Source organism: Lepidochelys kempii, chromosome 3 (assembly GCF_965140265.1).
Source record: "Lepidochelys kempii isolate rLepKem1 chromosome 3, rLepKem1.hap2, whole genome shotgun sequence".
NCBI lineage: Eukaryota > Metazoa > Chordata > Testudines > Cheloniidae > Lepidochelys > Lepidochelys kempii.
The window spans coordinates 61,471,157-61,486,307 of record NC_133258.1 but is presented as its reverse complement, the minus strand read 5'-3'; the positions used below and the strand labels follow the sequence as shown (position 1 = coordinate 61,486,307).

The 15,151-nt window shown below is 40.2% G+C and overlaps 2 protein-coding genes across 4 annotated transcripts in view; one reads left to right on the top strand and one right to left on the bottom strand.

Moving 5' to 3' along the window:
• LOC140908719 (F-box only protein 21-like) overlaps window positions 1–4,126 on the top strand; it is a 26,402-nt gene extending 22,276 nt beyond the window's left edge. For all 3 annotated transcript variants that reach the window (XM_073336501.1, XM_073336503.1, XM_073336502.1), the window contains exons 6-7: window positions 3,081–3,191; window positions 3,856–4,126. In XM_073336501.1, coding sequence (XP_073192602.1) covers window positions 3,081–3,191; window positions 3,856–3,951 — 207 coding nt within the window. In that variant the 3' untranslated portion in view covers window positions 3,952–4,126. The remainder of the gene's footprint in view (window positions 1–3,080; window positions 3,192–3,855) is intronic.
• The window catches only part of IRAK1BP1 (interleukin 1 receptor associated kinase 1 binding protein 1), a 24,614-nt gene continuing 10,446 nt past the window's right edge, over window positions 984–15,151 (bottom strand). Inside the window, exons 2-4 of the mRNA XM_073336500.1 lie at window positions 12,557–12,622; window positions 6,422–6,552; window positions 984–5,352 (exon numbers count right to left, since the gene is read on the bottom strand). Of these exons, the coding sequence (XP_073192601.1) occupies window positions 5,082–5,352; window positions 6,422–6,552; window positions 12,557–12,622 (468 nt within the window). The 3' untranslated portion in view covers window positions 984–5,081. The remainder of the gene's footprint in view (window positions 5,353–6,421; window positions 6,553–12,556; window positions 12,623–15,151) is intronic.

Below are 15,151 nucleotides of genomic sequence, written 5' to 3'. Positions count from 1 at the left end.
TCTGAGGGGTTGGAGCAAATGCAGTTGTATCGTAGAGCTTGGCTGTAGACAACGGATTGTGTGGTGTGGTCTGGATGAAAGCTGGAGGCATATTGGTAAGTATAGCGGTCAGTAGGTTTCTGGTATAGGGTGGTGTTTATGTGACCATCGTTTATTAGCACCATAGTGTCCAGGAAGTGGATCTCTTGTGTGGACTGGACCAGGCTGAGGTTGATGGTGGGATGGAAATTGTTGAAATCATGGTGGAATTCCTCAAGGGCTTCTTTTCCATGGGTCCAGATGATGATGTCATCCATGTAGCGCAAGTAGAGTAGGGGCATTAGGGGATGAGAGCTGAGGAAGCGTTGTTCTAAGTCAGCCATAAAAATGTTGGCATACTGTGGGGCCATGCAGGTACCCATAGCAGTGCCGCTGATTTGAAGGTATACATTGTCCCCAAATGTGAAATAGTTATGGGTGAGGACAAAGTCACAAAGTTCAGCCACCAGCTTTGCCGTGACATTATCGGGGATACTGTTCCTGACGGCTTGTAGTCCATCTTTGTGTGGAATGTTTGTGTAGAGGGCTTCTACATCCATAGTGGCCAGGATGGTGTTTTCAGGAAGATCACCGATGGATTGTAGTTTCCTCAGGAAGTCAGTGGTGTCTCAAGATAGCTGGGAGTGCTGGTAGCGTAGGGCCTGAAGAGGGAGTCTACATAGCCAGACAATCCTGCTGTCAGGATGCCAATACCTGAGATGATGGGGCATCCAGGATTTCCAGGTTTATGGATCTTGAGTAGCAGATAGAATACCTCAGGTCGGGCTTCCAGGGGTGTGTCTGTGCAGATTTGTTCTTGTGCTTTTTCAGGGAGTTTCTTGAGCAAATGCTGTAGTTTCTTTTGGTAACCCTCAGTGGGATCAGAGGGTAATGGCTTGTAGAAAGTGGTGTTGGAGAGATGCCTAGCAGGCTCTTGTTCATATTCCGATCTATTCATGATGATGACAGCACCTCCTTTGTCAGCCTTTTTGATTATGAAGTCAGAGTTGTTTCTGAGGCTGTGGATGGCATTGTGTAATTAGGTGTCATTCTCAGATCACACCCAAATGTCCCTTTGTGGGTAGGTACAACCATGTTGAAAAACCAATTTTCAGTTGACATTTTCATACTTGGAAGACAAACTTCCAAAATCTCTTTTAGTTGGTTTTGACATCTCTATCAGGATGTGTGTGTTTTTTGTTGTTGTTCTTTTTTAAAAAGCACCCCACAAACATGGCTATATAGGACTGAACCAGTGCTCCATCAAATCCAGTGTCCTGTCTGACAGTGGCCAGTATCAACTGTATCAGCAGAAGGTGAAAGAAACCCCTCAATTACAGGACTCACAGAGGAAGTCTCCTTTTACCTGCCATTAGAGGTTGGCTTTTGACTGAGGCATGAGTTTATAACCTTTCCAAAACCAAGGAGTAACCAGAGGTCAAAGTTTCTCTGTGTCAATGGACAGAAAATAATCTGCTACCTTTCAAGATGGTCCATATAAAGGGTATAGAAAGAAGGGAAAGGAAGAGTTGAAGTCCTCTTCCTAGTCCTTCATTAGCCCAGAAGGCATTTTGGCTTGCTAGATATCTAAGAATCCCACATTGTGTCTGCAGAAAACACTAGATCGCTTGAAGCAAGGACTTAGACCAGGAACACCTACAGTTAACAGCCTGGGCACCAAAATAGAAGTTTTCATCATGGATTCTCCATTAACCTCTGCTACAATTTGGTAGCCATATAGAACTCAAACAGGATATTTCATTCATTGATCTGGTCAAATGTATGTTTCTGATGCAAGGGGAAACATAGATTCACAGATTCCAAGGCCAGAAGGGACCACTGTGATCATCTCATATCTGATGTCCTGTATAACACAGACCACAGAACTTCCCCAAAATAATTCCTAGAACATATCTCTGAGAAAGCTCTTTTGGGGCAAGGACTGTCTCTGTTTGTGCAGTGCCCAGCACAATGGGGCCAGGATCTCTAGATGCTATTGTAATACAAATATAATAATCACAAAGTGCCAGTGGTCTCAGCTAGACAAAAGTTTCTCCAGGACATTTATTTGGAACCTTACAACCAAGCACTCTAGCAACATGGCTACGTGCTACTGGGCTGGTTCCCACATAACTCCTTAGTTTATAAAACACTACATGGGGGGAGGGATAGGGATTTTCATTCCTGCCTGTTGTTCTACTATAATTAACTCTGGTTATCCTTTCCTTCATCCCCCAACTTCTGTGATTCACTGTTCTCTGCGTCTTATTAGTAATAAATGAGGAGAAAAGCTGTGCAACAGAATGAGAAATTTCTTACCAGATCATTTTTCTGTTAAAATTTAACCCACCCGAACAGTCTGGTAAATGACCAGAATATAAATTGAAAATTTTCTCTAAAGTCAGACTTGTCTTAAGGTTAATTTAATACATTATCTCAAGTTGTCTTAATGCTAATAATGGTTTGCTGGAGCGTTGCTACAACTGTAGAACTCTTTTGGTGGCCCAAGCTGAAGGGCGGAGCTTAATCCTGAAGCTTCCAACAACCGCACTGGACTGTCTCCAAATTGCATAGGTGGGGGGCAGTAGCCCATTAGTAATGAATTTGGAGAGAAGCTGGTAACAGAAAATTGTCAGGTAAGAAATTTCTCTTTCCCTAGAAGTTCTAAGTCCCCTTTTCTCCACTTGAGGTGGCGCAGACGGGACTAATCAAAGTCTGAGGATCTTGTCCTTTGTGATCTTGACTTTTCAGAAGTGCTTCAGCTATGCCAAGGAGGGTTTTTTATCATATAGTTTTTAATAAGAAATGTATAACTATATAAATGTAAAACAGAAGTTAATGGTGATGAAACTTGCTACAAAATAAAAGCAGTTTGCCTGTGTAAAAGGTCGAGTATTTCCAGAAGGCTAACTTGTTATAAGACTCTTTTTATTTTTTCTTAAATTTTGATTTAAGATATTAGGGGGATAGGACTTTGTCTGTGTCTAAGGAAAATATTCCTGAAGTGTAACATGTTCATGTGAATACTTTCTTGTGGCTTATTTTTATTTGTTCTTTTACAGGGTCTAAGAGATACTCCTCACTACCGAATTCTTATTAACCAAGCCAACAGCTTTGGCAAGACTACAGTTTACATTCCTGAGGAGGAGATAACAATTATTACAGGATTAGAGGTAGTATCTTTGTTTGTAAGAGTGAAGTCCTTTTTAATTTTAAATTATTACCCTTTTGTAATCAAAAAGGTTTTTGACCTACTCAGTATAGACTAAATAGGTAAACATTGTGCAATGGTAGAGAAAGGTCATAGGAAAAGCAGATATGCAAATGTTACATAAATTGTACAGGTGCAAATGGAATGATTTTGCTATACTTTTTGTATACATATCTTAAGTCGGTATAGAATGCTAATAATCTTATTTAGGTGCTGCCTACTTTCATCTTTCTAGGGTCCAGTTGTTTGACCTTGGGATTTTCTAAAATATCAATTTGGTGTCTGTTGTGAATAGGCTGTTGCAAAAGATGGGCTTTATTTCTGGATTTCACTGACTTAGTCCAATTTGGACAAATCACTTAGTCTTCTTATCTCTAACTACCTGACCGAAGTGAGGCTTATTTGTCAAAGTGCTTTGACCTCTTGAAAAACTAAAATATATACAGTGTACTTGTACATGCTTTTCTCTGTTTTAACTTCACGAGTTTGTGCCACAGAAACAATTACTAACAGCTATTCAAGAGGTTTTTTTTAAATTAATCTTAATAGCTACAGTCCAGTTAAATCACCAAGCCTTTTTCAGTAATGTTGGTGTTACCAATCAATTTGTAAAATTCTTTCTGCAGATACACAATCCTGATCTGACAACTTACTTCAGTAGATACGATGGATCTAAATACATTATGCAAGCCTGGTTGAGAAAAATCTACCCTCATGACTGAAGTATTTAACATTATATGTAAATTGTGCATGTGATGTACAACTGCACAGTGCATTCCTTTTTTAAACTGGGTCAAATGGAAAGCAGGGTAACACTGATTTGTAAATTATTTCATTAAAGAAATACAATTGAACTCTATATGAAACATATGTTAATGGCTTATTTTGATATGTATGTTAATGGCTTATTTCAGTTCCATTACATATTCAGTGATGCATTATGTTGAGGTTACTAAAGTAAAACATTTTCTCTCTGTCTATATATATAATTTGAATATTGTGAATTGAGGACAATGAATAATTTAGTTCTCGCTAGCTTGGGATGAAAGCTTTAAATATAGCTGCATTGTAACTAGCAGCACCAAACATTCTGCACATCAAATATTTTAGCTTTTTGTGCAAGCTAAATAGTCTAGCATGCAGTGTTTCTTCAAAAGTAATATATTCACACTAGTTGAAGGGCACTGATCTAGATGGAGGCCAACTGGGACTAAATGTTAACAAGTTCTTGTGGATATTTGCAGTAAGTAAATCTGTAATGTGAATATCTACTTTTTTGAAGGAGTGTACACTGAGCTATTTATCTTTGCTTAGTATGTTTAGACCAACTCTTAGGACACAAATTAGTATCTAAGGAACGTGGTATTTAATCAGTCTTTCTCCAGGTGTAAGAGAGAAAATAAATGTGCTGGAGGCCTTTTTACTTTAGCATACAAAAAAGCTGTATATATGAGCTTCCTACTGGTGTCCTACCCAACTCTACCCACTGTAAATAAGGGTGTAGAAAGGGGAGGAATGCTAGTGATGGCATGAAGTATATATAAAGCCTTTGAGCCTTCCTCTCCTCTCATGGAAACTGCCAATGATTTCAATGTAGCTTGGGGTGTCCACCTTCAATTTGTTTGAAGAACCATGATAAAACTATTTGTGTGTCTCCAGGTAGTTCTGAGAACAATCTGGTCTTATTTTTTTGAGGGGGAAGGGTCGGACAACTAATGTTATAACTAGTTTTTCCTGATCATTTATAGAGGAAGATGCAGGTCTGAAAAACTGAATAAATTTGTACTTTAAAGTACATACATTTATTCCACGATTTGTCAGAGACAAATAAGAAAAATCCTTTAACATGCGTCTAGATAAGCTTGTTTTTCCTCTTTTCTCTTCCCTTTATCTCAAAAATAGCAAATACTTTTGAAGAAGCATAAATAGTGGCACTTTGGATTCTCTGCTGCACAGTGAGTGTGTCTGAGGAGTTGGATGGGTGACTGTCTATTTGGCCTTCCCACTCTTTCATTTCCTCTTCTCTGATTAGCAGTGGTTTTCCCAGTGACTGGCCAAACAGTCGACAGACCTCTTGAGCTTTTTGACGTGTGTTCCCAACAGCAGCAAGACATACTTGACGCCTGGAAGGTAAAAAGCAAGGTAGGTTAACTGATCCAACTTTAGCACAGAAACTCCTGCCAAATCATTATTTTTTTGTGACTACATAGATGCAAGGCACTTCTACTTCCACACTCATATGCTTGATGGTTAAAAATGGGGAGCATGTGGAGGAGGCAGCTTGTAAGGGAAAACTCCAGTGTGCTAACAAACTCATGGCTGGACATTTAGAATACATATTGCTCACAACCACACCTCTGTGGCAATTTCAACATTATTTTAAGCAGTGGATGACTGAGCTTGTTTCTTGGACATAGCCATGGCCATCTGCAGAGTGTGAACTTCAGATGAGATGGAGAAGGGTTTTTTTGGTGGCATCAATGGGAAAAGCAGGCTTTTGAATGCTCTTTTAGTTCATCTCAATGTGAATTGAAAAACTAGGGGAAGAGGAACAGATAAATGTAGTTAATCTCCCCAGGCGCCTTCCTTCATCAACCACTGAATGTTTGTCTCATGTCCTTCATGGCAAATTAACTCTCCCTCTATGGCTGGGGTGCTGTGGGAGGATGTTTTGATGTTAGAAAGCTCTTCTTTCTCCTCAAAGTAACTGAAATGTAGTTTCTTTAGAAAGGTGTATTTCAAAGTTTGTTGTCCGCAGCTAAGAGGACAGCAGCAGCACTTGGGGAAGTGGATGGAGCCTGTTAAATGCTTGTACCTTCCTGGACAAATCCCAAACTAAAATTAATTTGCTTTCATTTAACCCCATTGAAAAACCAGATATGCTGACTGAGCATGTTAAGCAGATTGTTTTTCCTATTGAAATCATGGAAAAGCTTGTTACCTCCTGCCTTTATACAAGGACACTGCAGCCTCCATGAAAGATTAAGCTTTACTATTTGCAAGCTAAATGGAATTGGATTTATAAAAACTGTATAACCTTTTTAAAGTTTCTTGAATTTTCCTTTAAGTATAAGGCAGGAGTGGACAACAGGGAGACTATCATTGCTTCCCATTTTAAACTGTGTGGATTATGTATTACGTAAATGCTTCCTGAGGCTGTGCATTTCTGTGGAAAGGAGAGGGAGAACTTACCGAAGGGTGTCTATAGCCTCTGCTGTATGGTAGAAGTGTGGTGGACTGATGATAACAGAACTACCCAGTTTCTCAACGAGTAAGTTGCAAATGTTCTGCATTTTTCCAAAATCACTAAATGTAATGCAGACCTGTAAGTAAACGTAAGTGGATTAGAAAAGTGACTTTCCTTTCAGTGACTTAATTACAAGGGCAAATTGCAAACCTGATATGTAAGAACAACTGAGGGTATTAGTCCTATACCTCCACTACTACTTGCCTAGAAGATGCCTGTTAAATGATCATTGTTTTGCAGCAGAATGAAAATAATGGATTCAGAATATGCTCTTTGTGAGGAACTCTAGGATTTTTGGTATATTAGCAATTTGGAGAAAGAAAACGTGCCCTTAAGATTTCACAAGCCATGTGTCTCTAATTCTTACATTCTGAAGACAGCTTAGGCAAGTACAAATGCCAGTTACTACTTCATGAGTGATTATTCAGAAAACTAGGCAAATGGGGTGAAGAGGATATGCAGGAAGGAAAATTGCAGTGTAATTCTAGGTACTCTTACATGCACTTACAAGAAGACTAAACTTAATGTTTAGTGACTAGTATTTTAGTAATATTAAATTTTAAGGTTAAAATCCAAGAAATATAACTTTTATATAAATCTGTGTTCCCCTGCTCCTCCCATCCAAAAACAGTTATGGCTGAGAGTATATCTCAGTAATTTAAGGGTAAAAATAAAAATTACAGGAATGCTGTAATTATCCCAAAACCAAGCATTAAAACTCTGGGAATTTGAGTTACATTTAAAAAGTCAAAACATGTTAAGAAGTGCACAGTTAAGACACTAAAACAACCTTAGCAACCTTAAGATACCAAAACAACCCTGTAGTGATGTCATGCAAAAACTATATAATTATGATTCAAGCATTTTAGTGTTTAGGGCTCATGGTTAGATTTAAGTGATTTTTAAAGACATGATTTTTTTTTTCATATTTCTTCCCCACTGTGTCATCACTACAGGATAAAATGTTCTGTCCTCAGAAGTAACTGATGTATACTCTTAACTCTGTTGTAACATAGCTTTTTGTCTGGGAATTTCCTTAATCTTTTTTAAAACTATTAGTTTCACACAAACACTAAACAAGAAACACAAAGAGAATGGTACCATGCAATATATCTTATGATATGGTATGCACTATCAACCTTAAATAATTCACTTAAGGACAGATTTATTGGTACACCAAAACCATGCAGCTAAACAGGGTTTACAGCTACTTTACATTTGCACGACTCTGGGAAGCATCCAAAAGGCATACTGGTGAATGTGACTGTCAAGGTTCCTTCCCCACTTTGAACTCTAGGGTACAGATGTGGGGACCTGCATGAAGACCCCCTACGCATCCTAGAGGTCGAGGGCTGAGAACCAGTCTCCCCTTTCTAGTGCTGGAATTATGGTGCCTAGTGTGACCATTTTGAATCATTGTGTTTTCAAATTTGTTGAGTCACCATAGGTTGAGGATGGGTTTCCACCCTCCTGTTTTTTCTGTGTGAGAAAGTAGTGTTAATAGAATCCCCTCCCTCTGTATTCCGTTGATAAGGGTTCCACTGCTCCTAGATGTATGAGGTGGGTTACCCTCTTCTCACAGTAGATTTTTATGAGAGGGATCCCTGAAGAGGGACGGGGAGGTAAGGCGGGTACGGGGTTTGGAGGTAAAGCGGATGGAGTAACCAGTCTCATTAATTTCCAATACCCATCTGTCTGTTGTAATATTTTTCCAGATTGGTAGAATGGAAGCAAGCGATCTCCAAGGGTTTTGCAAGTTGTAGATAGCTCCAGTGTTGAAAGATACGGGGTTCTCAGGCCCTCAACCAAGGCTTCAAATTTGTTGTCTGGAGGTCCCTGTCCATCCTGGCTAATAGCCATTGATGGACCTATCCTCCATGAACTTACCTAGTTCTTTTTTGAACACTGTTATAGTATTGGCCTCCACAACATCCTCTGACAAGGAGTTCCACAGGTTAACTGCATTATGTGAAAAAAATACTTGCTTTTGTGTGTTTTGAAATCTGCTGCCTATTAATTTCATTTGGTGACCCTTAGGTCTTGAGTGATGAGAAGGAGTAAATAACACTCCCTTATTACTTTCTCCACACCAGTCATGGTTTTATAGACTTCTATCATATCCCCCCTTAGTCGCCTCTTTTCCAACCTGAAAAGTCCCAGTCTTATTAATCTCTCCTCATATGGCAGTCATTCCATACTGCTAATTATTTTTGTTGCCCTTTTCTGGACCTTTTCCAATTCCAGTATATCTTTTTTGAGATGGGGTGACCACATCTGCATACAGTATTCAAGATGTGGGCATACCATGGATTTATACGAGGCAATATGATATTTTCTGTCTTCTTATCTATCCCTTTCTTAATGATTCCCAACATTCTGTTCGCTTTTTTCACTGTTGCTGCACATCGCGTGGATGTTTTCAGAGAACTATCCACAATGATTCCAAGATCTCTTTCTTGAGTGGTAACAGCTAATTTAGACCCCATCATTTTATATGTATAGTTGGGATTATGTTTTCCAATGTGCATTACTTTGCATTTATCAACATTGAATAGGTTACATACCACATTAGTAGTTTTATAATTTCATATTTGAGTTCCATCTGGTCCTGGTGACTTATTACTGTTTAATTTATTGATTTGTTCCAAAACCTCCTCTCTCGACACCTCAATCTGGGACAGTTCGTTACATCTGTCACCTAAAAAGAATGGCTCAGGTGTGGGAATCTCCCTCACATCCTCTGCAGTGAAGACAGATGCAGAGAATTCATTTAGCTTCTCCGTATCAGTCTTCTCTTGCTTAAGGACTTCTTTAGCACTTTGATCATCCAGAGGCCTCACTGATTGTATGGGCTAGTCTACGCTGGCAATGTAAAAGGGCTGCTGCAGCAGCGCTTTAACGTGGCTTGTGTGATCGCGGCAGAGCTCTGGGAGAGAGCTCTCCCGGCGCTCTAAAAAAACCACCTCCAACAGCACTGGTGCACTGTCAACACTGGCGCTTTACAGCACTGAAACTTGCTGCACTCAGAGGGGTGTTTTTTCACACCCCGAGCAAGAAAGTTGCCGCACTGTAAATTGCCAGTGTAGACAAGTCCTTAGATAGGCTTCCTGCTTCTGAAGCACTTAATAAATTTTTCGCTGTTATTTTTTTTGTCTTTTGCTAGTTGCTTTTCAAGTTGTTTTTTGGCCTGCCTAATTATACTTGCCAGAGTGTGGGTGGCCTCCATTTCGCTATCTGTGGGGTCCTTAGGAAAGAATTCCCTTTCAGCCAGAATAATCATATATCTTGTTAAGGATGCTATTGCAGTATCTACTTTTGGAACCTCAGTAATAGAACTTTTAGGCTTTTGGAGTTTGTAAAAATCTAAGGTCATATATGTTAATGGTCTTACCCCTACTGAATTTTTCACCTCTCTCTAATCATGCCTCCAAAAAAGAAGTGCAGGGGAATCAGAACCTTGAGGGAGGATTTTGAGGGGAGGTATTTACTTCGAGGCTTGAGCTCAGGAGCTTGCTGAGGTTGGATAAATATTGTGGACACAATCTTTTGCACATGGCCTCAAACTTTTTTGGGGGAAAATATTTTTGCTACATTTTCCCTGAGTCCTGCTCAGATGCAGTTAGGGATGGGGGCCTCGGGAGGGAGCGGTCAGGGGACAAGGAGTGGGGGCGGTTGGATGGGTCGGGAGTTCCGGGGGGCCTGTCAGGGGGCAGGGGTGTAGATAGGGGTCAGGGCAGTTAGGGGACAGGGAGCGGGGGGGGGGGGGGGTTGGATGGGGAGTGGGGTCCCGGGGGTGGTGGTTCTGGGCGGGGGAGTCCCAGGAGGGGATAGTCAGGGGACAAGGAGCAGGGGGGGTTGGATGGGTCAGGGGTTCTCAGGAGGGCAGTCAAGGGGCAAGAAGTGGGAGAGGGCGGGGGCCAGGCTGTTTGTGGAGGCACAGCTTTCCCTACCCGGCCTCCCATACTATTTCTCGGGCCAAAAAGTTTGCCCACCCCTGACCTAAACAGTAACTTTAAAGGATGTGAGTTTAGCAAACTGCTGCGGCGAACGCAGGGTATCAGGGAAGGAGGAGGGTTGGCCAGCACAAGCTGTGCTGCTGCTCTGAACCCTCTCAGGAAATGGCAGCGAGGAGAGCAGTCCCATGCTTAGCAGAACTGCGGGAGATGGTGAGTTGCAGAAAATGGTACAGAAAAACTGGCAATTGGTTGAGTTCTCTTTATCAATATGACTCTATTTTAGAATTAGTTCAGGTGTTGGCCTAATCAGAGAATATCAGGGTTGGAAGGGACCTCAGGAGGTCATCTAGTCCAACCCCCTGCTCAAAGCAGGACCAATTCCCAATTTTTGCCCCAATCCCTAAATAGCTCCCTCAAGGATTGAACTCACAACCCTGGGTTTAGCAGGCCAATGCTCAAACCACTGAGCTATCCATCCACTCTCCCCCTCCCCCGAGCTAAGTCTTGCTGTAGTCTATATAAAAACAGTTTGATACCTCATTAATAGCTTACCTTAATTTTTCAAATTTAGCTCATCCACAAGACTTCAATTACTTCCAACTACAGGGGAAGTTTAAAGCATCTGCACTATTCAATTAAGATAATTCAGGACCAAGGCAAAATACTGACATATTTCTTAAAGGACCCAGTTTAATTTTAAATCCTAAAAACAAATAAGTGTAATTCTCAACATTCTTTCTGTACTCAGTGCTGTTAGTTTGAGGTGGATAAGTTATGTTCTTCATACAAACCAAAGAGGCTCTCTAAAGTGCAAAATGGAACTGTGCTTCAACTACGGAGTTGCAAGTAACTATCAGTGATGCAAACTTCCAGGCCCCCTCCACAAAACACATTATCAAGCTATTGGATAGTGGTCTAATTAGCATGCTGTATTGCAAAGATTCATAGACCAAAAAAGATGGTGTTTTTCCTTAGCTGGATTGACTCCCAGTACAGCACTTCCTGCTTGGTAAGGGCCTACTCATGCAAAGCTCTATTCACATGAATAGTCACCTTGGTGTCAGCGGGATTACTCACATAAGAGAAAGTTAGTCACCTTGTGCAGTAACGATGGTTCTTCAAGATGTGTGTCTCTCTACATGCTCCACTGTAGGTGTGTCTGCACCCTGTGCCTCTGATTGGAGATCTTTGGTAGCAGTGTCTGTTTGGTCCAGACATGCACTCTCCTCCCTCCCTCGTGCTCTGCCGCGAGGCTAATTAGCAATGTGCAGGTGAACCATCCTCAATTCCTTCTCTACTGCAGAGCCCCTACTGAGAATTCTGAAGAAGACGGAGGGTGGGTTGGTTGTGGAGAACCATCGTTATACTTCACAAGGTGAGTAATTACTTAGAGTAGTGTCCCTATAGGTGCTCCACAGTAGGTGACTCCCAAGCAGTATCCCTGATGGAGGGTTGGGACTTTGGAGTCAAATCCGTTATGGATTACAATACTGTGGAGCCAAAGAGGGCAACAAAAGTGGCGTCTCTAGAAATCAGATAGTGTTCTGCAAAAGTATGAGCAGACACCCAGGTTGCTGCCCTGCAGATTTCCAGAATAGAAATGTTTTTAATTCAGGCGACCAAGGTGGAAACCGACCTCGTGGAATGTAAGATTCCAGGTGGAGGTACCAAATTACGAGCATGATAGCAGTAGCTAATACAGCTCGAGACCCAATTAGAGAGCCTCAGAGCTGATATCGCAGTGCCTTTTGATCTTTCTGCAATTGATAGGAAGAGCTTGGGAGATTTCCTAAAGGCCTTCATCCCATCCAAATAGAAGGCCAAGGCTCTCCTAACATCCAACTTATGTAATATAGCCTCCCCATTATGATGGGGTGAATGGGCTCCACTCTATAGCAAAGAATGAAGAAAATCTTGCTCTATCACCCCAGAACCTAGCTTACTTCTTGCAAAATTCTGTGGGTGCCTTTTTAATTTTACTACTTCATACTGGCTCTTTTAGGAAAGTCTCAGTGCTGTACTGTATGTAACTGTCCCTTCCTAGTTTTGAGGAGAAAAGACTAAACCTACAAACTCATTATGTCTAGGTGCATGGTTATTCCTCTTGCTATGATTAATACATACCTCTGCTTCCATTTGATAAGCATTTTCTACTCTACTAAAATCCTTTGTCACAGTCACATTTTCTTCCTGAAACAAAGTACAAGAGTATAATTTTTAACCACAGCAATTAAGAATTTGTGTTCATATGCCACATAGTATTCTAACTTTCCGTATTGGCATGTTAATGGTAGCTCAGAAACACACATGTGAAATTTGCTACACCACTCCCTTCAGTTAGAATCCAGATAGAAGTTAAAGATTGCAAGTTTCTTTTGAAAAGTAATAATAAGTCTAGTCTTTTGGACAACGATTCTTTCTTTAATAAGAGTCTAATCCTTTAATAAGTGGCAATTAGTCAAAGCTCTGTATCACTACATAACACTCCATCTGACTTACAAAACAATGAGTTTAAAGTTTAAAGAGAACTAGTGTGTGAAGTGCTTTCCAAACCCCTATTCTAGATTTCAAAAGCAGCGGCTTGTAGTGAATAGGTGACTTAAATAAGGATTGAGCAATGTTTTTTTTGCTGTTTGGAGTAACCCTTTCAACAGTCTTTGCCCCAACAGCAGCTGTATTATTCACAGTGATGATCACACAAAGCACTAGGAATAGTTGCATGAGAAACACTATATAAATAAAATACATAGAGATTCTAGTTACACTTGAACATTGCAGTGGTTTGCTGCTTGTCTCGTATCAGATCCACTCCTTCATTCTAATTATTCAGCTTCACCATTTAAAAGGGAAAAAACTCAGGATGCTTCAGAGAAAATGGTTGTTAGAAAAGAGAAGGATATTCTATCTTTTTAAAAATACATAATTTACATAGATTTCCAGAGTGATTGCTTGAAAACCCATGCCCGCATTTTTCTTTTTGAGATCACAAACTTCCATTCAGCATCTCTTCTTCCGCTTTCCCTGCCCCCACTTCTTTCTGAATTGACACAATAAAATCACTCCTTTATAAAATAACTGCATCACAATAAAAAGTTTAATTTATAACAAATCAAGAATTGTAAAAGAATTTAAATCTTTCTAAAACTCTCAAGTGTGGATGGCTCAGGGATTTGGTAATGGAGATAGCAGATTTTCCATTTAAACTGTACTGAATTCCACCTTGAGTGGAAAAGAGCAGCATTCCTCTCCACTGTTTATCTACTTCCCTTACTCATTCAAAAAAGAAGTTTGTGTCAATGTATTCCTTGAGTCAGGCACACATAAGGTAGCACGCACCCATCTATGGCACTATGTACTGACAAGCATTTCAAGTTACCAGTTTGAGTCAGCTCCATAAATTACCATCTGCGATGGCTTAAAAGTAGGCTCGTCAGAATTCTTTTTTTATATATATAATTGAGAATATCAAAATATTTATTTTAAAGCATTTTTATCAGTTTAAATTTTCAGTTACACAAAATTATGTGTGGAATTGTCAATTATTTAATGACAGACGTTGAGATTCAACAAGTTAAAGTTTTAGAACTGTTAAAACACAAATTGTGACAATCTACAAAGTAAGTATCCTGAAACTAAACTCTAAGTTCTCAAGCAGCATTTTTCTTACCCTGCCTATTTGTAAGTTTTATTATCATCAACTGAAATATTTTTTCATTTTTTTGTATGTATATGGTGAAATTGGCGTTTCATGACATTTATCGATAACCAGCTTTCCTATAAAAAATGAGTTTGGAAATCTCAGTACAATTCCCAATAGACAACTCTCCATTGCAGTTAACTTTTTGGCAGTCTCTTCAGTTAAGGCCAAGGGATGATTTGGCCACAGTGACCAAATTGTACTTCTCAGACAGAAACATTCTTGCCAGAACAGGGTTGAAGTACATTAACAGGGTGGCTGCCTGTGGGGTGGATAGAGAACTTGAGTCAATCCAACTCTAAAAATGTATTTGTTTTATAAAATAAATTCAAGATTTTTTTTTAAAAACAAATCCTACAGTATTTTTAATTTCAGTCGGCAAATGTAATAGATTTATTTGGACCTTCATAGGAAACCCTTTTTCACTCTTCTCCCAACCTCCCTCAAACATTACATAGAAATAACCAGTTTCAGAGTAACAGCCGTGTTAGTCTGTATTCTCAAAAAGAAAGGGAGTACTTGTGGCACCTTAGAGACTAACCAATTTATTTGAGCATAAGCTTTCGTGAGCTACAGCTCACTTCATTGGATGCATACTGTGGAAAATACAGAAGATGTTTATATACATACAAACCATGAAAAAATGGGTGTTTACCACTACAAAAGGTTTTCTCTCCCCCTACCCCACTCTCCTACTGGTAATAGCTTATCTAAAGTGATCACTCTCCTTACAATGTGTATGATAACCAAGGTGGGTCATTTCCAGCACAAATTCAGGGTTTAACAAGAACGTCTGAGGAACGGGGGGGGGGGGGGGGGGGGGCTGTCTGTAGGATCTACAACCTATCCTGAAGGATGACCCAACACCCTCACAAATCTTGGGAGACAGGCCAGCCCTTGCCTACAGACAGCCCCCCAACCTGAAGTGAATACTCACCAGCAACCACGTACCACACAACAGAACCACTAACTCAGGAACCTATCCTTGCAACAAAGCCCGTTGCCAACTGTGCCCACATATC